This window comes from Castanea sativa, chromosome 7 (genome assembly GCF_040712315.1).
Source record: "Castanea sativa cultivar Marrone di Chiusa Pesio chromosome 7, ASM4071231v1".
Classification (NCBI taxonomy): Eukaryota; Viridiplantae; Streptophyta; class Magnoliopsida; order Fagales; family Fagaceae; genus Castanea; species Castanea sativa.
The window spans coordinates 2011295-2039175 of NC_134019.1; the positions used below are offsets into that span (position 1 = coordinate 2011295).

Genomic DNA, 27881 nt, shown 5'->3' on the forward strand with positions numbered 1-27881 from the left:
TGACTTCTTAGTCTCGAATCAATACTTGGTGACTTTGACTTGAAATAATAAAGTAATAAGATGCAAGAGTGTGTTTGTGTTGATCCAAAGCATCTAACCATGCGATTCTGTCGTTTTCAAGCATAAGGTTTTGGCCATGAATGATTTTTGTCACAACCCTTGGTTTGAATGACAAATTAATTGTTGGTTCGCAACTGTTCCGAATTGTTGGATTTGCAAAATTAAGCACGATGACTAGTAAGGTGTGGACCGTGAGATGCACAGAATACAGATTACTTACAAGTATAATATCATTTTTATTTATCGGTCAAACTATTTTATAAATATGAATTGTTAATGGACATTTGGGCAGAAAATGTTTGGCACAATTTAAAATTATGAATAGATAATGATTAAACATATGTCAATTAGTTGCCAAACAATTTTCAATTAGCACCTCCCTAGGTAACCTAAGGGAGGAAAGGGGTTCGGGTAGTGGTAGGCAATTCTAACCTTTTTTTTTTTTTTTAATGTCAATTAGTTGCCAAACAATATTCAATTATAGATTTGAAACTAACTTGTAATCCATGCATGGGTACATGTTAATATATACTTATATGCATTTAATAATTCCTACATAAGCTAAATATGATCATTATTACTTTTATTTAATTCTTAAAAAAAAAAAAGTATTGTAACAAATTGTTCATGCTTGTGTATTTTATTTCAGAAAAAAATATATATTATTTTACTTCTTAACTTAATTTTTTTTTATTGTGATTCAATAAATTTATTTCATGTATGCATTTTTAAATAAGATATGAACAATTAACTTCTAGAACATAATATACTTTTTCATTGAAATTTATATTTGAACTAATAATAAGTTTTTGTAAGAAAATTTAAGTTTTAAATAGATTTGAAGTAATTTCAAATGGGACCTAAATAAAATGAGCTACAAGTAATTATAGATTAAGTAATTTTAGTTGAACTTTAAATAGTTTTAAATAAGTTGGAAGTATTATACATTTAACATTTTATTCTTAGCACAAATTAAAACTTATTTAAAATATAGGGATATTTGACATCAAATTACTCATTTAATATACCATCGGCAACTTAGATTTGATATCACATAGCTCTAGCTATATGGTAGTAGTCTATTATTAATGTTACTATTTCGTTTTATTTTTAATTTGTTTTTTTGAAAATTTCACATCTTATTTTGTTTGTTTGGACTACCTTAGTTTGACATTTGTTGCAGTATTATTTGTTTTTTTAATTATGTTAACTTTATAAATTTGGTATTCATGTTATGTTTTAGAATTAGTTTTATAAACTGTGGTTTTGATCATTATATTCTTATTTATGATGGTGGCACTGGGAAAAAAAAAAGAGTTCAATTTTTAGAGGCTAAAAATTTTTCCTTTCAAATTATATAATTAAAATTCAATTTCTTTTCCCTAAATTATTGTTTATGTTAATTACAATTACAATTACAATTACAAATTAAGTAATTTAATTATAGTTTTAGAATATTTTATATTTGGATTATCTTACTCAATTGAAATTCAAAATAATACTCCCGCTTTCAAATAATAAGATTCTTTTTTTCCCCTCAGAAAAAGGAGTTATTTAATCGCCTTACAATAAATATAAATTTTAAAACTAAAAAAAAAAAATTAATACACTATAGAATTATTATATTTTTAAAATAAATTTTTTTTCTTAGAAGTAGTGTCATCTTTAATATAAAACTAATAAAATCCTCAATTGTTGTAGTGAGTGATAAATACTTGCACAAAAATTAAGAAATTGATTTGTAATATGACACAAGATTAAACTTTAATTTCAGAATCTTTTTTGAGAAACTAATTTTAGAATCTAACTAGGTATTCTCTCAATTTTGATTTTAATATATATATATATATAATTTCTTATAGATATTTAATAAATATTTGATTAATAAGTTCATACATACATATGGTTGAGTTGGTGTGTGTTTGAGATTTGCCTAAAAAGCTTTTGCTTTTTTTTTTTCCTCAGTTTATTTTTTTTTTGTGCACAAATAATATCACTTTTAGTTTTTTTTAATAAATAAACTAGTTTCTCTCAATGCCTTAAAAGTTGAAACTTAGATTTTTGTAAACTAGTTTTCCACATTGTTAACATTAACTGCCTAATCTCTCACAGAACCACACATCGAAATCTCTCTCTCTCTCTCTCTCTCTCTCTCTCTCTCTCTCTCTCTCTCTCTCTCTCTCTCTCTCTCTCAACATTGAAATTGAAATTTTATGTTTTCCTTCACCAAGCATTTCATTACCCCATATTAAAAAAAAAAAATACAATGACAAGTTATTTAGAGTAAAAGAAGTAAAACATAATTTAAAATTTATTAATAAACTAGCAAAATAGTGAAGAATAAAGTTGTATACATTTGAGTAATAATATGCGCATATGAGAGAGATAAGATTTGAATTTGCAGTGTTCATTCTATGTGTTAAGAACATATTTTATATAATTGGCTAATCATTTGACAAAATACACTTTACTTGTAATTGGGTAGATCTAGAATGTGTTTAATAATTCAAAAAACATGTTGTTCAAGTGAAGTATTAAAGCCATGAAGATTGGACAAAGAAACAAGTGAAGAAGGGTTGTTCATTAAAGCTGGAGAGATTCCCAACAGCTCTCGATAGATAATATCTATCAAGGTTTAATGGGTCTCGACAGCTCTCGACAGCTCTCGACAGATTCTATCTATCGAAGTCTCAACAGTTGTATCTATCGAGAATTACGAAAATCATTTTTTCAGATCTGATTTTCGGCCCATGCTTATATATTTGTGTAAAGTTTATTTTCTCACAACCCTAGACATACATAAGAGAATACAAGGGGAACACATGCAAAAGGTGACCGATGTCTTATTCTCTCTGAAGGAAACTATTGCGTCTTTGCGCCTTAGGGTTTTGTAACCAAGTGATTCTTGATCTTCATTGTTGATGAAGTGAAGAACTTTGCAGCCAACATCTTCCTCAAGTTAGCGTGTTCGTCACGTACTAGGAACCGTGCATCTTTAGTTGGTCACGTATTGGGATTCGTGTACAAGGGTGGCGTCCATATATTGAAGAGTTCAGAGGTTCTGAAGCGGTAGAAGATTTCTGCTGTAAGTTCGTCCACGGGGATTGTAGAATCTAAGGACAAAGATTTTGTACTAGATCTGAAACTTTTATTTACTATAGTGAATTGCTTTCCAAGAAGGTTTTCCCTCAAGTTTTTTATTGTGAAACTAGTTTGTTTCATTGGTTTTCCTAGGTCATATTGTCTTATTTAATTTTCCGCTGTGCATGATATTGATGTTAGTTTGATTTAACAAGGTTTATTCATAATAAATCTAATTAACAACTTGGGTTTAAAACTTGTTAATTCTATCAACCGAGGTCTAAATTTCCCAACACTATGATTATTGTTTTTTTATTTATCAATATTAAATAATAAATTTTTTTTTGGTGTGCTGGTAGGATTTAATCTTCAAGTCTCTTATTGGAAGACAAATTTTTTTTTTGCAATTGATCTAACTTGAATCTATACAAATTATTGCAGTAGAAGTTGGTTTATAAACAAATGTGAGGTAGGGAAATTATCAAAAAATCCAATAAAAATTCTACTTTAGAATGGTTGAGCCATGCTGCCTTGGGATGGAATATTCTACAATTTCTCAACTATTACGGATGTGAGAATTTTATTTAGTTATTTAATTTTTATAATTTAATAGTTGGGGCATAAGGATTTAAATTTTGAATGCCTCACTTAAAAATACCAAGAAATTTAAGTTAAGTTATAATGCTCTTAACCTCTATTTTTTTTTCTTCTATCTATAATGAAGATAATTGGACTTAATAACGAATCAAGCCATATTATTATAATTTGGAGTTAAGAACAGGTTTAGTTCTATTGTCATAAGATAATAATTCAAAATTTTTGTATAGTAGTTTACAATATTGACAGCCACTCTTTATTTATAAAATCTTGCTTTGATTTTTTAAGAATTTGTCTTCATGCCATTCCAGTGTTCTTGTTGATCGCCATTCACCACCTGTTATTGTCAAGCGACTCAAGCTACATGAAAGAAACGTGAACGGTTTTTGTAAGGTCGGGACTCGTGTCTGTAAAAGAGGTAGCAACAATTAAATCAATGGCTAATCTTCATCAGTAAAGCATCCTAAAATATTTCTAGTATCAGTTTCTTGTTGACTTAGGTGTATGTTTCTCATAATCGTATATGCATTGGTTTGTATAGGGTCTACAGTGGCTTCGTAGAGTTGTAGTTTGAAATTTGAATACTGTAGTGTTTAGGTTTTTGATGCTTTGTATTGTTTTGTACAGGTGTTTCCAATTAATAAAATGGTCATTTTTGCTAAATAGAGCGTTTTTATAAAGTATTTTACCATGGAAAATGCTAAACTACAAACTTTTTACAATTTTTTTACAAACTATTAATATAGTGAGTAATTTTTGGCAAGTGAAAAAACGATATCAATAGTGGGTCTAAATGAAAACTATTAAGAATTTGCCATAACAAAAATTTGTAAAAATTTAAAATAATTTGTGGCCCTAACATTATTCTTTAAGCAAATATGTCATTTTGAAACTTTTATGGGAGAATAGCCTTGTTTAGAGTCAAGTTCCATGACCTCTCTTCATTCAGGGAAGGTGAGCAAAGAGATTAGGGCCTCACTATTCGGAAAGCGTGAAACAAGCTCTGAGCGTTTTGCCAGTTCAAAGTCCTGAAATTGGAAGGCAGGTGCACAAGTGCAGCCCACAAGAGAGAAGTGAGTCTCACCATCCCTTGGAGGTGCTTTGAGCACTGTCCCATCAGGGGAAAGGCTGATGTCCTTGGTTGGAAAGAACCAAACCACACGTTTGGAGGCACTGTGTACTGCGGTTGCTGATTGTCAAGAAAGGCTGATGTCCTTTGTTGGAAAAGAACCAAACCACACGTTTGGAGGCACTGTGTACTGCGGTTGCTGATTGTCAAGAAGATTGGGTCCAAGGCATGTTAGAGCATTTACAGCAGTAGAGTAAAAAATTTAGCAATTTAGCTCCATCAAAAGTTACTTTATCTATTTTACCTACACACATGCTGCAGCAGTGGATCTATTTTAGCTTTCAACACAATAAAATAATATAAACATCACAATAAAATAATATATCTACCACAATAAAATAATACATCTCACTACAATAAAAACACCACAATAAAAAGGTAATGTGAACACAAAATAAAAAATTAATTTTTTTTAGCTCTCATGAATAGTGCACATCTATCTATAGATGTACAGAAGAATGAAATTTAAAAAATATGATTTAAACTCCACTTGCATGTTTCTTTTTGGTGTTTTGGTGGAGCTAAAATAGCTATATAACTATTTAGCTCCACTGCTGCAAGTGCTCTTAGTTTCACTTGCCCATCTTTGTCATTCAATTCCACTACCTGAAAGAAAATATCAATGTGGTGGGGGAAAAAATGTTAAAAAAGAAAGAGAGTAATTACATTGGGAAGGAGGGTTGCATGACTGAAAGTTGTACAGATTTTATATTAGTACTAGATGTTTAAGCAAAACATGGATCTATCTTGAAATGCAATCCTTCAACTAAGAGATGAACTAAACACAACTTTATGAGTATGTTTCAGTCGTTTTCAATGACAAATTTATGAAGACCATGCTAAAACACAACATTTACATATACAAGAACAAAAGAATGAACAAGGGATCTCATGACATGAGTGCTTTGAGTGTTTCATATGCATTTTCAGCAACCAAAACAGTTATACAATTATGCACTACAATACCACAGAATATACATAATGCGAAATTTGCCTCACACAGGTAAATATACACATAGATATATAGTGCAGTTTGTGACACGTTTAATATTAATGTGTAAGCTTTCACATGATCAATCAAAACCATCAAAAGCAAGGGAACAATGCAAGCTTTCATATATAAAACCTAGGAGTGGATCCAATAATGGAGCATAATATGTTTCAACAGAGGATATCAATTAGTCATCCTTGACTGAATCAAAATTTCTAAGATGCCTCTCCAGTCTCCACATCATCCATACATGATCGAAGGTTATGATTCATCTTATGTTCAAGTTCAGTGAACAGTCCAATTGGTTAGCTGTTTTCTGCATTGAAGCAACCCACATTCACATTGAACTAATCAAATCCCCCTGAAAACGTTGGTAAAGATGGGTTGAGTTATTGACCTACACCTCATTGTACTAATTTATATTTATTTATAGGACTTGGCTTAGGTCTAGTGTATTGGATCCGTTGCAATGGCGACCCCCGTTGCAATAGGACCCATGAATAGTACTAAAAAGTACAGTGGGACCTATAAATAGTAGCAAAAATATATAGGATAGTAGCAAAAATAAGCTAAGTAATAGAATAAGCTGACTTTAAACTCTAATCCAAACGCAACCTACACTTACCATTGCCTCCTATTTTAATGTTAAGTTGAACATAATTTAGCTTTGAAAATACCAATTAACCCCTATTCCACCTACTTTGGAAATGGGTAAATTAGTCTTTCAATGTTAAATTTTGTCTTATTTAACACCAAAAGAGGAGATGTTGAAATAAAGTTAAACTTTAGAAAGACAATCGTGCATTTTAATAATTCAAGGGGTTTGCATGTAATCGGGTGAAAGATTATGGAAGAAAAATATAATTTGCTTTTTAGTTATTTAGTTTTTTAATTGCAAATTAATTCAATCTAGAATGGTCTTTTTGCATTTCACATTTTTTTTTTATTGGTTAGTTAGATACGCATCCATTAGGTCTTTAACCTACAACCTCACCCTCCAATCAATTATTACAAGAGAAGTATTAATTGAGTATAACTTATTGGCACGATTTTAAATCACAAATTTTCCAATGGTCATATTTGATCCTTTTAACAATTTTATTTAAAACCAAACTTTGAGATCAAAATATAGCAATAGTTTGTTTAAATATGTCATAGACCAAAGTTGTAGCTGAGGCCAAGACATCATTAGTCTGATGGCACCTCCGGTTCAATACCAAGGGCCGGGGTAGAGTAGATTTAGGATTTCTAACCAGGATAAAAATAAAAGTTGTGGCTGAAAGTGTGTTCACAAAAATACAAAATCTATTAATTTAGATGGAATCTTAATCATTTGTAATCCAATTTTAAGAAGTGAAATGTGGTAATTGAAATTTTGTGAATAAAATTATATGATGGATTTTATAAAATAAAAAAAAATTATATGATGCATTTTATAAAATAAAAAAAAATTATATGATGCATTTAATAATATAAATAAAAAATTATAAAAAAAATTATATGTTTGGTAAACCTGCTATCTGATATATCCTCTTACGATAAAGGGCCTTTTGGTGCGTTTTTTAATTTGACAATGTACAGCGAAAGAAACACTATTATTTATAGTTTCACGACTTCTTTTCTTTTTGTTCTTTCTTTCTTTTTTTTCTTTTTTTTTCGTCTTTGCACTCTCTTCCAAGTATTGCATTCAAAGTCTAATTCGCATGATGATCTATACCGCCCGTATGTCTTATAGACAGTTTTAGTCTTTGATACTCCTAATGTGGGGCTTAAGTCCTTGAAGTGTGCAAGCAAAAGGGGATCAATGTCAATATATATCTATATATATGTCACTGCTCATTATCTTTATTGACTTGAGGGTGAAAAATTGACTATACATTTTTATTTTATTTTATGAAATAGGACTATACATTATTGAGAGAGAGAGATAGAAAATGTTAGATATATATCAGACATATTAGCCTAACGTAATAAGCCCAAGCTCACTCTTACTTTTACTAGTAGTTTAGGGTTTAGTGGCATATATATACTCATGTTATAATTCATTGTAACATAGTTATTGTACTATATTCTAATTCAAAAACCTTGGTGTTCTCAGTATGCTTTTTCTTCCAAATCCACTCTAGCACATACAACATGGTATAACACATCGCATTGCTAATATATTTAACACAAGACAAGATATTTTGTTATTCAGAAACATTTCATGTGGACAATAGAAGAACTTGACTCTATGTAGTCTTCCTTAGTTATACACATCTGCAACACAAGCTCAATACCAACTATCAGTAATAAACAATGTAGACTTCTCCTAATAAATATTAAAATATATCAAGATGTCGTAATGTGCTTATTGTTGATTACAGAGGAAGCATGATGCTAGCTAACTATATCTTGAGAAAATAGAGTCTATGTGCAATACTTGATTGATCAAAATTATAGGAAAAGTTAAAATGTGGATAACCAAGAAAGCCACCTGCTAAAAAGTGCTTAATGAAGCCAGAATGGAGCAACCAATCCAAACACTGTACTTTCTTTCTGGGCTTGCAACCACTCTCACTCTTACCCCAGGAGGTGCCAGTGAGCTCAGCTCCATAGCCAACCTATCAGCAAGGCCTGATATCATAGTGTGCCCCCACTAAGCACCAAATTACCAAACATCTCTCTCCTGATGTCCATATCACACCTTCTGATTGACCTCAGCACAATCTCATGGACACCACCGGACTCCATTCCCACTATACTTGGATCAAACAGGACTTTTGGGCACTTGAACCGCCCTGCTCCAATTGTTATAACTTGTCCATCAGGCAATTCATATAGCTTCTCCAGCTCGGAGCTCTCCTTTGACACGCCAAGTTCTTTCTCGAAATCCATTGCAACATAAGAAAGTTTCTCCTTTATATCCCTGACAATCTCTCTTTCTGCTGATGTTGTGAATATGTAGCCTTCTTCTGCTAGGATCTTGGAGAGGTAGTCTGTGAGGTCTTTGCCAGCTAAATCAAGCCTCTGGATGGCATGTGGAAGTGCATAACCCTCATAGATTGGGACTGCATATGTCACTCCTTCTTCAGAATTCATTACCATTCCTGTAAAAGGTCCTTAAAATGGGTAATTGGAACATAAACTCCCACAAGGTGCTACTAGGTGCATGTGTGCAGTTGTAATAATATAGCAAGCGAATCTTGAATGATATAGATACCTAAAGTCATTCCTAATGGCCGAACTAATCACTTCTCCCTTTCTTGAAAGATTACTATAAACACGAGTTTAATATCAGTTGTCAATTGTCAAAGATGGGTTATGGTATGAAAATCACAATAACCTTCCTTGAGGTGTAAGTTTTACGTACCTGTGGTTCGTCCACTGGCATACAAGGACAGCACAGCTTGAATGGCTATGAAAGTGGCTGGGATTGCAAAGGCTTTAAACATGATTTCTACCATTTTCTCTCTGTTGGTTTTGGGATTCAAAGGGGCTTCCATTAAGAGGACGGGGTGTTCTTCTATGTTGACTCTGAGCTCCTTGTCAAATGTATGCTCCCAAAGTCTCTCCATAGCTTACCAATCTCTCACTGTTCCATGCTCAATGGGATAGCTTAAACTGAGGATCCCACGCCTTGCTTGTGCTTCATCTCCAAAGTAGATAGCCTTCTGTCCAGTGCCAATCATTTCATGCCTGTTTCTTGGCCGACCTATTATGCTAGGAAAAAGTACAGATGGAGCATCATCACCAGCAAACCCAGCCTGCATTAAGGGAAGTCATACTGTTAGTACATAATTAATGAAGATTTGCAGGGGGGAAAAAATTGCTGGACTGACTAACCTTGACAGAGCCTGTTCCATTGTCACAAACGATTGGACGATTTTCATCAAAATCCATGCCTCTTGTGCTTAATTAGAAGCTTTCTAAGAAGTGGATTGAAAGGGAAGAGTTGTGGGAGGCTGGCATATACAGGCTATGTAAATAAAGATCGGGAAGCTGAAAAAGGAGGAGAATAATGTTTAACTTTCGCTTTGACATGAATTTTAGCATTACTCTCTTTCGGTTGTTTTGGTGCATATCAAAGCATATTGAATATGGTGGTGGAAAAAAATGTTACAAAAGAAAAGAGTAATTACAGTGGGAAGGAGGGCTGCATGACTGAAAATTGTATAGATTTTCTATTAGTATTAGGCGTTTAAGCATAATTTATTCTAACTTGCTACTTTATGCAAAACAAGTTGTAAATGAAGTGAGTTGAATCAAACCAAGTTTTAAAAGTTTAGAATTGTTCATAAATTTTATTTCAAACACAAGTTGAGTTTAGCACCAAACTAGATTATATATTCGAGTTTGGTTCATTTTCTTGTTTAACAAGCTCGAACTTGTTCACAAACTACTTGATTAACTTATTCTTTTTTCGTATATAGTACTAAATTTTGTTATCCCTTCACAAATCTATGCTAACAAGTAATAACTAAATTATTTATGAAATTATATTATTTGAGTTAATAAGATAGAATGTTTTTCATTCATGAACTTATGAACTTATAAAAATTAGATCCACCTATTGGGCTATGTGGAATTTGGTTTTGTGTTCGATCGGGTTTGTGACCCGACTCGACATGGAAGCGTTATAGATTCAAATGAAATTTTTTGTGAGGTTTAGTTCATAGAGCGAAAGCTTGGGCCGATATTTTAGCTATACTTCAAGAATACCTAATAATTACTCATAACATGTTCATGATGGTATAATTTTTTTGACATCATTCTTGAGTTACCAACGTCTTTGGTTAAATAAGATGCTTATGATTATGGGTTTTATTTAAACAGGTTTGAGTGAGAAACGGTCTAGGTGGTGCTTCTTTGGGAGCTCACCACTGCTTTGTTAGACGTGAAATTTAGTGTTGGCTACCGGGTTTCTGCAGAGAGTAAATTTCTTGATCCTAGTGTCCAGCTACTTGGCCCTTCTTTCTGATTGAAAATAGCATTGAATATTTGTATGCAATGAAGTTTTAAGTTCTTACCACATGAGATTTAATCAGATAAAGAAAATTCAAGAAACTAAGTATGTTAACTTTTATTATGATTTAATACAGCACACACAAAAGTTGAACATAGAGGTTCATAAAACATCTGCTCAGATTATCATTCAAAGCATTGCATGTGAAGTGCAAGCCTAATGTTTCCATGTTACAGTGAAAATCGGACTTGACCTCTCTTCATTCAGGGAAGGTGAGCAAAGAGATTAGGGCCTCACTATTTGGAAAGTGTGAAACAAGTTCTGAGCGTTTTGCCAGTTCAAAGTCCTGAAATTGGAAGGCAGGTGCACAGGTGCAGCCCACAAGAGAGAAGTGAGTCTCACCATCCCTTGGAGGTGCTTTGAGCACTGTCCCATCAGGGGAAAGGCTGATGTCCTTTGTTGGAAAAGAACCAAACCACACATTTGGAGGCACTGTGTACTGCGGTTGCTGATTGTCAAGAAGATTGGGTCCAAGGCAGGTTAGTTTCACTTGCCCATCTTTGTCATTGAATTCCACTACCTGAAAGAAAATATCAATACGGTGGGGGAAAAAATGTTAAAAAAGAAATAGAGTAATTACATTGGGAAGGAGGGTTGCATGACTGAAAGTCATACAGATTTTATATTAGTACTAGCTGTTTAAGCAAAACATGGATCTATCTTGAAATGCAATCCTTCAACTAAGAGATGAACAAAACACAACTTTATGAGTACTTTTCATGTTTCAGTTGTTTTCAATGACAAATTTATGAAGACCATGCTAAAACACAACATCTAAATATACAAGAACAAAAGAATGAACAAGGGATCCCATGACATGAGCGCTTTGAGTGTTTCATATGCATTTTCAGCAACCAAAGCAGTTATACAATTTTGCACTACAATACCACGGAATACACATAATGCAACATTTGCCTCACACAGGTAAATATGCACATAGATATATAGTGCAGTTTGTGACACGTTTAATATTACTGAGTAATCTTTCACATGATCAATCAAAACCATCTAAAGCTAGGGAACAATGCAGGCTTTCATATATAAAACCTAGGGGCGGATCCAATAATGGAGCATAATATGATTCAACAGAGGATATCAATTAGTCATCCTTGACAGAATCAAAATTTCTAAGATGCCTCTCCAGTCTCCACATCATCCATACATAATTGAAGGTTATGATTCAGCTTATGTTCAAGTTCAATGAACAGTCCAACTTGTCAGCTGTTTCTGCATTGAAGCTACCCACATTGGACTAATCAAATCCATCTGGAAATGTTGGTAAAGATGGGTTATTGCCCATGGGTGTCTTACAACTTTCCTTGTATTTCCTGAATCCTGTATCATGGGATGTCATGTCTATTGCTACCCCTCATTGTACTAATTTATATTTATTTATAGGTCTTGGCTCAGGTCCAGTGCATAATGCACCCATTACATGGCGACACTTGACCAAAAGTAGACATATTAAAATCACAGGTCCAGTGCACCGAGCACTAGACCCAATCACAACAATCGTCAATTTATAATCATTTTGCAGTATGCCCTTTATTTATATTTTCCGGTACCAATCAATCACAACAATCGTCAATTTATAATCATTTTGCAGTAAAACTAGTAGTAAATTTAGCATTTTTTTTTTCTTTATGCATTGGTATTAATAAATGTGTAACACAAGGGTGGGTGAGTGCGTACCGTAATAGGTTCTCCCACATAAAAATGCCATGTTTCTGCACATGGTAAACGGTGGAGTCTAGACACATTCCCAGACGGTAGCAAAAAGTAAATACACGAACTCACTGCGCGTTCCACCTTGTCTGAAATCATTATAAGAACACAAAATTTATATAGAAAAACAACATAGGATTCATCATCATCATCATCATCATCATTACAAATAAATATATGTTCTTTTATCGTAACTTACACTGAGGGGGAAGCTGAGACTTGGAGAGAACGATAGAGTTATCTCTGAAAGTTTCAGAGTAAAACCCACCTTCTGGGTGGGCAGCCAGATTCAACTTGGCTACAATCTCTGATGCTGAACCCATGTTTGCTTTCCTTTGTTTAACCTTAAATCACTCTCTTTGATCTGATCAGAATACAATTCAGATCAATCCAACCTTATATAATATAAAGCCCCAACCGACTATTATATACTCTTAATCTTGAAAAAACTGTACACCGATTGTTACTAAAGTCGTCGCCCAGCTGCTACCAAACCTTTGGTATTTTTTATATTATAATTCCATAATTTGGAGTAGTTTAAACAACGAGTTTGTTATATAGGTTTAAACAACCATTTTTAGTTAACACGTATTTTTATATATTTTTTTAAATATATATATTTTTAAAAAATATAAACAATATTATTAAAATAATATTACCAAATGAGCTCTAAAATTTTGAAATATATATGTCTTCGTTGAAACAGGAGTAGTAAATATACTACGAGGTATAACTTACTAGTCTTCACTATTATTTTAAGAAAGTTTTGATATCAATTTTTATAAAGAATATAAAAAATTATTTTTGAAAAATTAATTAGTTTTTTTCTTTTTCCATTAAAATTTTATTAAAATAGCTTCTAATTAAGTTTATTGCCTTTCGGGCATTTAATAACTATTACTCCGATCCTCAACTTTAAAAATATGTTACGACCTGTTTAAGAATAGTTTATTTAGCTAAAATTGAAATTTTTTTTTTGCTGTAAGTACTGTAGATAAATGTAAAAATTAGCTAAAATAATACAAGAGGACTTATAAATAATACTAAAAAGAGCAATAGGAACCATAAATAGTAGCAAAAATAAGCTGACTTTAAACTCTAATCACAAACGCAACCTACACTTACCATTGCCTCCTGTTTTGATGTTAAGTTGGACATAATTTAGCATTGAAAATACCAATTAACCCCTTTGCCAACTACTTTGAAAATGGGTAAATTAGTCTTTCAATGTTAAATTTTGTCATATTTAGCACCAAAAGAGGAGATGTTGAAACAAAGTTAAACTTTGGATAGACAATCGTGCATTTTAAAAATTCAAGGGGTTTGCATGTAATCAGGGTGAAAGATTATGGTAGAAAAATATAATTTGCTTTTTATTTATTTATTTAGTTTTTAATTACAAATTAATTCAATCTAGAATGGTCATTTTGCATTTCACTTTTTTTTTTATTTTTTTTTTATTGGTTAGTTAGATACACATCCATTAGGTCTTTAACCTACAACCTCACCTCCAATCACTTATTACGAGAGAAGTACTAATGGAGTTATAACTCAAATCACAAATTTTCAATTGTCATATTTGATTCTTTTAACGATTTTATTTAAAACCAAACTTTGAGGTCAAAATCTAGCAATAGTATGTTTAAATACGTCATAGACCAAAGTTTTAGCTGAAGCCAAGTGACATCATTAGTTTGATGGCACCTCCATTTCAATACCAAGGGCCGGGTAGAGTAGATCTAGGATTTCTAACCAGGATAAAAATAAAAGTTATGGCTGAAAGTGTGTTCACAAAAATACAAAATCTATTAATTTAGATGGAATCTTAATCATTTGTAATCCACAAATTTTAAGGAGTGAAATGTGGTAATTGAAATTTTGTGAATAAAATTATATGATGGATTTTATAAAAAAAAAAAAAAAAAAAATTATATGTTTGGCAAACCTGCTAGGTGAGATTTCCTCTTACAATAAAGGGCATTTTGGTGCGTTTTATAATTTGACAATTTACAGCCAAAGAAACACTATTATTTAGAGTTTCACAATTCCCCCTTTTTTTTTTTTTTTTTTGCCCTCTCTTCCAAGTATTACATTCAAAAGTCTAATTCGCATGATGGTCTATACCGCCTACATGTCTTATAGATAGTTTTAGTCTTGATATCCTCGGCTTAAGTCCTTTAAGTGTGCAACCAAAAGGGATCAATGTCAATGTATATCTATATATATGTCACTGCTTATTATCTTTATTGACTTGAGGGTGAAAATATGACTATACGTTTTTATTTTATTTTTTGAAACAGGACTATACATTATTGAGAAATAGAGAGATAGAAAATGTTAGAGATATATTAGACATATTAGCCCAATGTAATAAGCTCAAGTCCACTTTTACTTGTACTAGTAGTTTAGGGTTTAGTCGCATATATATACTCATATTATAATTCATTATAACACAGTATTGTACTACACTCTTACATAATAAAGATGTAGCCCTTAAGGGATTCCTCCGTGGACGTAAGCCGACAAGGCTGAACTACGTAACTCTTGTGTTCTCAATGTTCCTATTATACGCTTCCTCTTCTGCATCCACTCTAGCATATACAATATGGTATAACACATTGCATTTCTAATATATTTAACAGATGACAGGGTATTTCGTTATTCAGAAACATTTCATGTGGACAATAGAAGAACCTGACTCCATGTAGTCTTCCTTAGTTATCCACATCTGCAACACAAGCTCAATACCAACTATCAGTAATAAAAATTGTAGACTTCTCCTAATAAAGATAAAAATATATCAAGATGTCCTAATGCGCTTATTGTTTATTACAGAGGAAGCATGATGCTCGCTAACTATATCTTGAGAAAATAGAGTCTATATGCAATACTTAGATTGATCAAAATCATAGAAAAATTAAAATGTGAATAACAAAGAAAGGCACCTGCTGAAAAGTGCTTAATGAAGCCAGAATGGAGCCACCAATCCAAACACTGTACTTTCTTTCTGGGGGTGCAACCACTCTCACTCTTACCCCAGGAGGTGCCAGTGAGCTCAGCTCCTTAGCCAACCTATCAGCAAGGCCTGGTATCATAGTGGTGCCCCCACTAAGCACCAAATTACCAAACATCTCTCTCCTGATGTCCATATCACACCTTCTGATTGACCTCAGCACAATCTCATGGACACCACTGGACTCCATTCCCACTATACTTGGATCAAACAGGACTTCTGGGCACTTGAACCGCCCTGCTCCAATTGTTATAACTTGCCCATCAGGCAATTCATATAGCTTCTCCAGCTCAGAGCTCTCCTTTGACACGCCAAGTTCTTTCTCAAAATCCATTGCAACATAAGAAAGTTTCTCCTTTATATCCCTGACAATCTCTCTTTCTGCTGATGTTGTGAATATGTAGCCTTCTTCTGCTAGGATCTTGGTGAGGTAGTCTGTGAGGTCTTTGCCAGCTAAATCAAGCCTCTGGATGGCATGTGGAAGTGCATAACCCTCATAGATTGGGACTGCATGTGTCACTCCTTCTCCAGAATCCATTACCATTCCTGTAAAAGGTCCTTAAAATGTGTAATTGGAACATAAACTCCCACAAGGTGCTACCAGGCCTAAAGTCATTCCTAATGGCCGAACTAATCACTTCTACCTTTCTTGAAAGATTACTATAAACATGAGTTTAATATCAGTTGTCAATTGTCAAAGATGGGTTATGGTATGAAAACCACAATAACCTTCCTTGAGGTGTAAGTTTTACATACCTGTGGTTCGTCCACTGGCATACAAGGACAGCACAGCTTGAATGGCTATGAAAGTGGCTGGGATTGAAAAGGCTTCAAACATGATTTCTACCATTTTCTCTCTGTTGGTTTTGGGATTCAAAGGGGCTTCCGTTAAGAGGATGGGGTGTTCTTCTATGTTGACTCTGAGCTCCTTGTCAAATGTATGCTCCCAAAGTCTCTCCATAGCTTCCCAATCTCTCACTATTCCATGCTCAATGGGATAGCTTAAACTGAGGATCCCACGCCTTGCTTGTGCTTCATCTCCAAAGTAGATAGCCTTCTGTCCAATGCCAATCATTGCATGCCTGTTTCTTGGCCGACCTATTATGCTAGGAAAAAGTACACATGGAGCATCATTGCCAGCAAACCCAGCCTGCATTAAGGGAAGTCATACTGTCAGTACATAATTAATGAAGATTTGCAGGGGGGAAAAAGTTGCTGGACTGACTAACCTTGACAGAGCCGGTTCCACTGTCACAAACGATTGGACGATTTTCATCAAAATCCATGCCTCTTGTGCTTAATTAGAAGCTTTCCAAGAAGTGGATTGAAAGGGAAGAGTTGTGGGAGGCTGACATATACAGGCTATGTAAATAAAGATAGGGAAGCTGAAAAAGGAGGAGAATAATGTTTAACTTTCGCTTTGACATGAATTTTAGCATTACTCTCTTTCGGTTGCTTTTGTGCATGTCAAAGCATATTGAATATGCCTTATTTATACAAACCTTTCCATTCTGATAAGGCATCGAGTAGGCTGCCCTTTCTTCATTTGCAGGCTTCTAAAAGATATGGTCTAATATTCCAAAAACTTTTTAAATTGTCTACACTTTTTTCTTAGGGATTTTTGTTTTTGTTTTTTTTTTTTTTAAAAAGAGTATTAACTCTTTGAAATCAATGCAAGCATAAACTACTAAAAACGGTTTGCTACTTTGTTGAAATCATATTATTAATCAGCATAATCACATGCCAAAATAATTCACTTGACAAGCAAAAGCAAATGCTGAAACTTAAGTTTTTTTTTTTTTAATGCATATTCGTATTGGAATTGAAGGCTTTTTTATTTTTATTTTTAATGCAAGCTCAATGATACACGTCGTACACATGATCAAACCCGAATCAACCAAAATTTACCTTATAGTACATCTTACATCATTCATCATTGTAACATATGCTTTTTGAAATGCAATATATAGACATATATTACGTAAATGCAAGCGTGTCATAATTAAAAAATTAAAACTCTCTCACTTTTATTTCTACCTTCTCTAATGCCAGACAGGATAACATTCTGCCATTATTTACAGAACTGTGGAGAAATCCACCACAGGAAATCAAATGTTAACGGTAATAGATTTAAATGTTCTTCAAATTCCAGCCTCGAAAGGCTTTGTGCCAATCAACAAAGAATTTAGACAAATAAACCATTGAAGATAATTCGTAGGACCATCCAAAGTACCACCAACATAACATATCTTCCAACTTACAATCCTTCATCAGTGGCAATCAGGTGAAAAAACGTACACTTCAATCTTGAGACCTTCCCCAAGTGACTTAGTGCCTGATGCTTTTCATAGATTTCTTCTAAACCATCTAGCACTCATCCTCCAAAAGCTCTCTTAACAAATCCTTGCAAAGAGCTCCCCATTCCAGCACCAACAGCTTCTGCCAAATACTGAGCCTGCAAAAAACTCACCTCAATGAAGAGCGTTGTACAATGCCAACATTCCCAAATGATCATAATTGAGAAAAATATAAGAACCCAAAACAAGAAAGGAAGCAAAAGAAAATACCTCTTGGATGGTCTTCTTCAGATCAAAAGCATCTTTCACACGATCATTCAAGAAAGACCATGTATCACGAAAATCTGTAAGAAAATGTCAAGCAACTGAGTAAAATGTTATTTATGGTATGCATTCATCATGGCAGTTAAAAAAAAATATGTTTTCACCAACACTGCACAATGCAAGAATTCAAAAAGGGTTCATACCATAAAAAAAGTTCACCCCCCCCCCCCCAAATATATATATATATATATATATATATATATATATATATATATATATATATATATTTCTCCAGATATTCATTTAGGGAGAAGCCAGGTGGTGGGAAAGGGGGGGGGGTGACCATTGCTCACCTTGGTATTGGGAGCTTTTTGCATCATCATTGTTTTGGTTACCCACAATTTGATCAAGGCCGACAAGCATTGTAGTAATCATCTTTTTATTATTATTATTATTTATTTATTTAAAAAAAGACTCAAGTTTGAAGACCAAAGTAAAGAGCTTAAACCTGGGGAACTATCAGTCAGCATGTATATCTCGGTTGTTGAGTATATTCCCCCAAGAACAGTACGCTTTACATACCAATCAATATCAGAGGCCTCATCACCGACAGCATGCCAGATCTCATCTACAAGCATTGCCCTCTGCTTAAAACTTGTCGGAACATTCAATGGTTGTGCCTACAGAAAAAATTGATAACAGATATTTTCCGTGGTTCAGATTTATGAACGCAAGTCAAAGCTATAACAAGATGATTGGCTGCAGAGGATAATACCTGGATGCTAAGAGCTTGAGGCCATTTTGAGATGTATGGAGCTTGCATTTCCAGGCGAAACCTAATAAGTGTGGAGATGTGATCACTAGGTATCATGCTTTTTAATTCCTCTCCAGAGTCAATTCTATCAATGAGCCTTTGCAAGCAATCATCCATGAAAAACTGAAAAGTGAAAAAAATACCACCAGCTCAATACACACATAGAAAGGAAAGTGAGTTTTGTTGGCTAAACACAAGTGAGACACTAGACCCCATAAACACAAGTGAGACACTAGACATGTGTTAAACTGCAAAAAGAGTAATGGCACTAGACCCCATAAACAGTTTTAACAAAATGCAACCACAGATCAATTAGTAATATCTGATTCTGACCTCAAAAGAGATTATCATTAGCAAGTCAATACTAAAGTGTTAATAGAAGTATAAAACACAGGAGGTGGTTAGACGACAATCTGCAAAAGTAGCGCACAAAAGTTTTAAATCACTGAAACCCATCAAAAGTCACCTGAATTGAAATCCCCCCTTTTTAACTACTGCCAGAAACACACTAACTGTTCAAGACAAATCGTGTCAATAATGATGGCTAACTCACATCCACATATATAGTAATATGACACCATGAAGAAAATAGAAAACAACTGACAGTCATGGATACAAATCGACCTAAATCAAATTCACTCACAAATCATAGTTTTATATTATTACCAACATTCTTTTTAATTAAAAAGTTTCATATGCACCCAATGGGTCTTAAAAAGCCACAACCTTGCTTAAATGACATTTGAGCTAAAAACTTACCAAAAACATTTTGGGGGGAACAAAGCCCCATTATCAAAATGTGTTAGAATATTAAGTAAGCGATTATATTCACTATTTTCTATCAACTTAAGCTTTTGGGACAGTTGATAATTTATCAAAATGTGCTGAATTTGGGGAAAAAATCAAAATTTTATACACTATCACAAAATTCAGAGACTTAAAAACAACAGTGAACATGACCCAATTGCTAGCATCCCGAATATAATTGAGTTGGAAAAACAAAAGTTAAATTGATGCTAAACCGGTGAAGAAAAGTACCTCGACGAGAGCGGCTTCTTTCCTTGGGAAAGAACCAATGATAGAAGGAGAAACACCAACTGCCCTGGCACCAGCAATCATAGCCGCTTCAGTCCATCCCAACCTCACCTGCAATTACAAAATGGGCATTCTTCAGTCTTAGCAAAAGTCATTTGTGTTCTCTTTGACAATTTATCAAACACATTGTGGGCATTAAAAAAGAAAAGAAAAAAAGAGTGCAGTACGTACCACGTGGGGAAGCGAGGCCTGAAGCACTCGAGCTTGCTCGTCTTCGTACTCGACGTACCGCCGTTTCCTCTGAGTCTCTTGGGGTCGAGCTTCCTCGGCCGTTGAAGTTGACGTAGAGTGTTGATTTGGGTTTGGATTAAAGGTCTGGTTAGTGGAATATTGAGGAATTTCAGAGGTGGAAGAGAAACGACAAGTGTTATTATCAATATTTTGATGATGAGGAAGAAGATAAGGGAAACGGAGACGGGCTTTGATATTGATATTGCTACCCGAAGGTGCACGGAGGAGGAGCAGACGCTTCGTCGCCGTTCGGTACATTTCCGGTGACTACTACAGCCTACAGAGAACAAAAGGGGAAGAGAAGAAGAGAAGGGTTTTAGGATTGTTTGTTAATTATTCGTTTGGTCTTGACAAATATATAAAAAACAAAAATTGTTTGACAAGAGATTTTGAGGCTCCACGTTGTAGTGTGAGGTGGTGCCAAGTGTCATAGGGCTCTGCCAAGAGGAAACTTTTGGGGAAAATGCTAGGACCATGGAAAATGTCAAAATTTTGTGCTACAACTGGTCACGTGACGAGTTCTGATTGATGAAAGTGTCCATACATGCCTCATAGATACATATTCACCAATCACAACTCGCCATGTGACGAGTTATGATACAAAGTTATACAATTTTCGGTGATCCTAGCACAACTCAACTTTTGGCAAATTGCCCTCCCCCTTCTATTGACTTATAGAGGAGAGGGAAAATACATTTGTTTCGATGAAAAATTTTATGTAAAAATAGTTTTTTGTGTTTTTCAGTATCTGATAGCATAAAAAAAATAATCAATAGAAAATTATTTTTGATCAATATAAAAAGTATGCCTTATTTTTAGAAAGTGTTATCCATTCTTTTTTTCTTTTTTTTGGAAAACAATTTTATCTCACAATAAACTAAATAAAAGGAGTTTGAAAATTGTTTTTCAACTCATTTAAGGTTGCTACCAAACAAAATTGTGGCTAATGCTTAAGCAAAAAAGGCTAAATGTTGTACACAGCTACGAGTATGGTTGGAAGGCCTCCCTAAGGATAGTTTGTTTCGATGGAAAATTTTGTATAAAGATGGTTTTTCTTGTTTTCCAATATTTGATAGCATAAAAAAAAATTAGTCAATGGAAAACTATCTTTGGTCAACATAAAAAGTATGACTTATTTTTAGAGATTGTTATTCACTTTTTTTTTTTGAAAACAACTCTATCTCACAGCAAGCTAAATAAGAAGAGTTTGAAGATTATTTCAACTCATTTAAGGTTGCTACCAAACAAAATTATGGCTAATGCTCTAGCAAAAAAGGCTTAATGTTGTATGCGGCTGCAGGTATGGTTGGAAGACCTCCCTGAGGATATTGCCCATTTAGTCTTAATTGAGGCTCATTGAGTTTTCTATACTATTATTTAAGGGATTTCTCCTATTTGGATTCCTTATTTTCATGGTTCTAAAATACCCTTACATCCCTATGTTTAAGTAGAGACAAACTAAAGGACAATCCGGTAAAAATACAACTCTAACTCCTACTAAAATATTGCCTAAAAAATAGGGTCACTTTCCTGTTGATTTTCAAATTGATTTATCTACTTATAAATTAAAATTTTAAAATAAAAACTATATATATAAAATAAAAACACGTTTTTTTTTTGCTACAAAATAGGACCAAAAAAAAAAAAGTCTCACTTATAAATTAAAATTTCAAAATAAAAATTATATATAAAATAAAAACATTTTTTTTTGCTACAAAATAAGACTACTAAAAAAAAGCCTCATCGCAAGTGTGAAGTACGTGTGATGAGGCTAGTATGAATAAATTCCCAGACTATTCCTAGTTTGGTTTCTCACAAAAAAAAAAAAAAAAAAAAAGATTGTTGTCAAACATAGAAAAATAATATAAAATTAATAGGAGAATTGTCCTATTTTTTAGGCAATATTTTAGTAAGAGTTAGAGTTGTATTTTTACCGGATTATCCTTTAATTTGTCTCTACTTAAACATAGGAATATAATGGTATTTTAGAACCATGAAAATGAGGAATCTAAACAGCCCCTTAAATAATAGTATAAATATTTGAGAAAATAGCCTAACGAGCAAAATAAAGTCTCATTTATTATTTTTCGGACAATTAGGGTCCTTTTGGTACATGTGTCTAAACAACAGTTTTCAAATTTAAAAGGATTTTTTAGAAATACGTGTGGGTGAAAAAGCGCATGAAAATACGTGTAATGTTATTTAAAAACTGAAAATTGTTTTTTGAAATCATGTGCCAAACAACCCTTATTAGTTTACGTTATACTATTACACTTTTTTTTTTTAAATTTTAATTTAAGTTATAGTCAAGCCAATGTTGGGCAATCCTCCAACAGAGTAAGACCACCCAAGTCAGTCAAGACCCTTGTGGTCTGTAAGGCTCTCTTTGTTTTTCCTAATCACCCAGTTAATGGCAATAGCCACAGAGCCTACAGTAGACTTCCTTAGAAGTGATGCTTATAATCATCATGCAAGATTACCATGATCACAAGTTCGGTCCAAATTAGTATCAAAATTGGGCTTTTAGACTTAATGGTCCATCCTACCACTATTATGGGCCTATAGGTATGGATTCCCTCTCAATAAACCCCCCGCCTTTTATTTTTTGTAAGGAAATGAAAGGTTTTTCTTATTTGAAAAATGTTCCAAGCAATGAACCAAATAACAAAAAAGTTCCAAGCAATGGTCATGATTTTTTTTTTTTTTAGAAACAAACACACGCACAAAGGAGAAAAAAAGGAGTTCTAACACAAAAACACACAATTCTACTCAAAAGCTATAGTAACTTTTAAGGAAAGGTGAGGCAAGTTATACTACACACAACACACTCTTTTAAGCAACGGTCATGATAATTGTGATATTTGATTCCAAATATATTGTGTCTGATCTTATATCTTCTTTGGCAAGTTGGAGCTTGCCAAATGTATGATGGGATGTCAATTGAAGCATTACGCCGGCCTAGGTGTCAACCATAGATGTCAATTCAAGGCCCTTTTGCTCTTCTTCCCTTTATCTTTAGGCTTCGGCCCCATTTTATTTTAGCACCCCTTCCTCTTTTGCAAGAGCATCATTGTGGACCATGGATCCTTCAACTTCATGCGAGTCCCATGTTTTAGTTCTCTATGCTTAGGCTATTCCTTCAATTTTTGGGTGTCAACAAATGGACATCTACAAATTTTACCAGTTATAAACCAAATGCTTATCTACACTTATTTGACTACTATATTCTCTATATGCATTGTACTTTGCAAGTTTGCATAGCTAGAAAGAATACAAAGAATAGAACAATAAGAGGCTGTTTGAAAACCCACAAAACTTGATATCACTCAGTTTTCATAACTCATGATCCAAAACTCGTGGGTCCTACCGAAATTTTTTTGTTTGGCTTTGTTTTTCAGTGATGTTTCCATCACTCAAAACTCAAAAATTTGAGTGAGGATGATGAAAACTGAAAACTGAAAATGGGAGTTACCAAAACTTCAAACTCAGTTTTCAATAGCATATTGGTAAATAGAGTGATTTCGTGGGACCCATTGATAGTGTATTGTCGCATCAAATTGAAGACTTGATATTACCATTGTTCTTCACTTTAGCTCTTCCCCAAATATTTTCACAGAGCAAAGTTTCCCTCTTTCCCACTTCCCTATTTCCCTCTATAGCTCTTCCTCAAAATTTTCCCATCACATTTCCTCTTCTCCATTTCCAACAGTGTATGTACAGAAAGTTTGAAGTACTGAATGAGGATGAGATGAATATTCCATGATCAAAGACAAAATACCAAGGACTGTTAGACTCTTCACCGACAACTGTGAGCTCTGTCACCATCGGAATCTTCACCGTTAGCAGTCCATGGTAATTAGCTGAATTCATGTTTTGATTATCACTTTGATTGTTTTGATTGCATCTATGTTATTATAGTCACTATTTTGATGATCATGTATAAAAAAATGGGAAGCTTTTCTGTTGGGTCTGTTTGAATATCGGATTTTGGAACTTTGATTTTTGGTCTTGGGAAGTTGAATGTTGTTTTTGCTTAGTTGAGGTTAGCTTTAGAGCTGTTTTGTGTGGGTCTTTGACATAAGAAATGGTATTTGTTCTTGAAAGTTGTTAGGGTACTTTTTTTTTACACCTAATTCTATTTGAGTACCACCTGTTTATACCATTAACAAGTTATTGGGTTTTCCCAAATATTTTTGCTCTATTATTCCATTAATCACAAATATTTCATATCTCATTATCTAAATTGGGTCATGATATAAACTATCACAAAAGCCCAAAAACTCATATTTTATCCAATTTTATTATCATTATTTAGTTAAGCCCAAAACCGGCCCTATGAACCCAATACACACATCACATTCTATTTAAAGCCTAAGAATACTTATGCTTGGTAATATTCAAAAAACCCATAATTCAAGTCCATAGCAAAACAATTTTATCAATGGAATTCAAATCCATGATCAATGCCCATAATTTAAACTCATGGCAATATCCAAAACCCAGTTCTCATTGGCAACATCAAAGCCCAATTCTCATTGGCAATATCAAAACCCAGTTCTCGCGGGCAATATTTAAAACTCAATTCTCATTGGTAACATCAATGCTCAATTTTCATTAGCACTATTAAAAGCCCAAGCTAACTACTTGGCACTATTCTATCAAAAGCCCAAGGTTATTAATAATTGGCAAAATACTATAATTATTTCACTTAAAAGTCCAATAATGAACAATGTTTTAGATTCTTAAACCTATTACTATAATATTACAAGCTCATGGAATTTATGAATTATCTATTCTCAAAACCCATGGCAATCATCTTATAAAAGCCCATGGAAAGTTATTATTAGACCCATGACATTTATTTATTTCATGTTATAAACTAATGTTCCCTAGCTATCTTACATCACAACATTCATAATATTTATTACCAAAACTCATGGTAATTATTCATCCTACATGTCCATTATGATTATCTATAGAGAAACTCATGAGGACATCACATTATTCCATCATAGTGGTTGTTACCATACTTATTTAAAACTCATGATAAATATTATTCTCAAGAAAAATATTGGAGGTCATTATTTAAAAAGCCCCAAAGAAAATATTATTTACAAAGTAATCTATAGCAGAAATTATACAAGTTGTTATTTAAAGCCCATGGAAATTAATACCCAAAATCTATCATAAATATTTATTAAAGCCCATGAATTCATTTTATTTCTACTAACAACTAAAACCCATGAGGAATAAAAAACTCATGGCAAAGCATGTCTTTAATGCTCATTTTGTCGGATCAAGAATCTCATGGAGTAAGGAACAAGCCCAAGCAAAGAAAGGGCCATGTGGCCCAACTAAAAGCGCTGAAATGGAGCAAAGTTCCAGCCCAAAAAAGTCCCCAGTAAGAGGCTTGAGAGAGGGCAACCAGCTATTATTCATCCCTAACCAAAGAAACAACTAGAGGCCCCTACAAGAGAACCAAGCCTTTGAGGATGAACTAGGGGTTGTTCCATCAGTTTTCTGCCACCCTCTACCTGACGTGAACAGTGCCCAAGGGCTGTCATATCAACTGAAGTCTAAAGGATGATGAGACTCCATCATCTTCCTCAAGACTGCACCTCCAGCAGAAGGGGAGCTGAAACCAAATTATCCAAACTTCAACAAATTGACGCTACAAGTGTCAAAAACATTCAAGACATGATTCATGTGCCAAGCCCATGAATCCTAAAGGGGAAAAATTGGGAACATGTGGTTTGGAGGGCATAAAGGGATCTCCAGCGGAACCCTTTGAAGTAGACTAAAACTTTGATACCTGGCTTGGGGTATTGAATTCTACTTCCTAGGATCCAAATCTCAATTGCAATACTAGAATTCTTCCTTAATACTTGCCTTAATCCCATTGGCTGAACACAATCTCAGCAAGTTTAGCATTTAATACAAGATTACCCCAAATACTACCCATGTGTGACATTGCTCAAAGAAGCAAAACAGCCCCAAAAGCAAATCTCTCATTTTTAGGCCAAATCCAAGTTATTACTTCAACTGTCTTGCTCCCCTGAATCAGGCCTACGTTTTTTTTTGGATTCTTGTTAATTAATGCTTCTCTAAACTCCATTATAAAAGCATAAGCACTCAGCCCACAAACACAGCAGCTACCCTCTCTAAAATTCTGGGTTTATTTGCTATCTTGCTCATGGTTTAACCTCCCTCAAGCTCACCACTCCTCATCCTTAGCCCACACTCATCTAATCTCAGATGTTCTCTTCCCTTTTTCACACAAACACAACCCATAAATGTCTCTCAACTAGTCATAAACAGACCACTCACAAAAAGCCTTGATCTTGGTGTTAATCCCATCTCACTCACTCAAAATAGCCCACATTCACCTCATTCATGCCTTATAATTATACACTCACCAAAATCTTAGTTTAATACTTGCTGCACTGAGCTGGAGATCTTTCTCTCCCTTCATCCCATCCTATTTTTCCTCTTTTATTTGTAACTATGGAGCCTTTAATCCTTGTTTATTATTATTATTATGATGAAGGATATAATGTATTTGTAACAATTGAATTTTTCCCTAACATTGATGTAATGATGGCTAAAAGTACTATAAATTCCCCTAACCGAGATACATAAGGACCCCCAAGACTGAATACCTTCATAAATTTATTTAATCGTTAACTTTTGGACTTTTAAGTGTAATTTCACATTTACTGCTGGAGGACTGATTTGAATTATGACACTGCAAAAATGACTAATAATATAACAAACTAACAACCATAACATGTTTATTGTGCTTTATTGTTGTCTTCTTGTTAGGGTGCAGCCTCCATCTCTTGCTTGGGCGGACTTACATAACACCGAAAGCCTTTGGGCTTTATTTCAAGGGCCCATTGTTGAGTTTCGACTTGGCTACCCCATATTTTATTTGGGAACATCAAAATTTTACCCTCAACAAAAGTCAAATTGTTCTGGACTGGGCGTGCTACACTGGGAGAAAATGTCTTGCGAGAGGTAAGAGAAATCCCCACGCGGGTACCAACCATAAGCGAACAGTGTAGTGTCAGTGGGTGGGCTCTACCATTTTGGCAAAAAGTAGGCTTAAATTTTGAGTTATGTGATTGGGTTATGTTGCCAAACAAGATTTTTGGAGTTTTTGAAAGAAAGTGGAAACTGAGTTATGAGTTATAGGTTTTGAGTTTGATTTATGAGTTATGAAAACTGAGTCATGTCCAAACCAAACGAGCCCTAAGTGTCGCTAATAGATATTTATGCAAGGGTGATATGTCACGTGCATGAAATAATTATTTAATTTGATGGATTAGATAGGAACTTCATTAGGGGATCTAGTGAGGAGCATTGTAAAATGCATTTTGTGGGATCGAATAAACTTATTAATTACCTAAAAATGAGGGGGGATTGGGGATTCAATAGACAAGGCAAAGAATTTGGCTCTCCTGGCAAAGCTTAATTGAGGATTATGCTAGGCTATAGTGAGTTGTTATAACGTTAGGTTTTTGTTTGACAGATGGCCCAGTTGTCGAAGATGAAAGGATAGAAAATTTTGAGAGAATAG

General features: G+C 33.9%; 3 protein-coding genes and 1 pseudogene across 3 annotated transcripts; all 4 read right to left on the reverse strand.

Moving 5' to 3' along the window:
- Nucleotides 1–7930: 7930 nt before the first annotated feature.
- On the reverse strand, nucleotides 7931–10087 carry LOC142643647 (actin-like; annotated as a pseudogene).
- An 808-nt stretch (nucleotides 10088–10895) lies between these two features.
- Nucleotides 10896–13112, reverse strand: LOC142642731 (uncharacterized). Its single transcript, XM_075817150.1, has 3 exons — nucleotides 12788–13112; nucleotides 12556–12677; nucleotides 10896–11383 (listed from the first exon to the last, which is right to left on the reverse strand). The coding sequence occupies exons 1-3, from the start codon at nucleotides 12909–12911 to the stop codon at nucleotides 11063–11065; spliced, it is 567 nt and encodes a 188-aa protein (XP_075673265.1). The 5' UTR covers nucleotides 12912–13112; the 3' UTR covers nucleotides 10896–11062.
- Nucleotides 13113–14913: 1801 nt separating this feature from the next.
- LOC142643577 (actin-like) lies at nucleotides 14914–16965 on the reverse strand. Its single transcript, XM_075818263.1, has 4 exons — nucleotides 16831–16965; nucleotides 16358–16751; nucleotides 15534–16147; nucleotides 14914–15316 (listed from the first exon to the last, which is right to left on the reverse strand). Exons 1-4 carry the CDS (start codon nucleotides 16885–16887, stop codon nucleotides 15251–15253), a joined length of 1131 nt encoding a protein of 376 aa, XP_075674378.1. The 5' UTR covers nucleotides 16888–16965; the 3' UTR covers nucleotides 14914–15250.
- Nucleotides 16966–17610: 645 nt separating this feature from the next.
- LOC142642348 (uncharacterized) lies at nucleotides 17611–20635 on the reverse strand. Its single transcript, XM_075816699.1, has 6 exons — nucleotides 20243–20635; nucleotides 20015–20122; nucleotides 18938–19099; nucleotides 18671–18842; nucleotides 18169–18242; nucleotides 17611–18056 (listed from the first exon to the last, which is right to left on the reverse strand). The coding sequence occupies exons 1-6, from the start codon at nucleotides 20558–20560 to the stop codon at nucleotides 17976–17978; spliced, it is 915 nt and encodes a 304-aa protein (XP_075672814.1). The 5' UTR covers nucleotides 20561–20635; the 3' UTR covers nucleotides 17611–17975.
- Between the last annotated feature and the right edge of the window lie 7246 nt (nucleotides 20636–27881).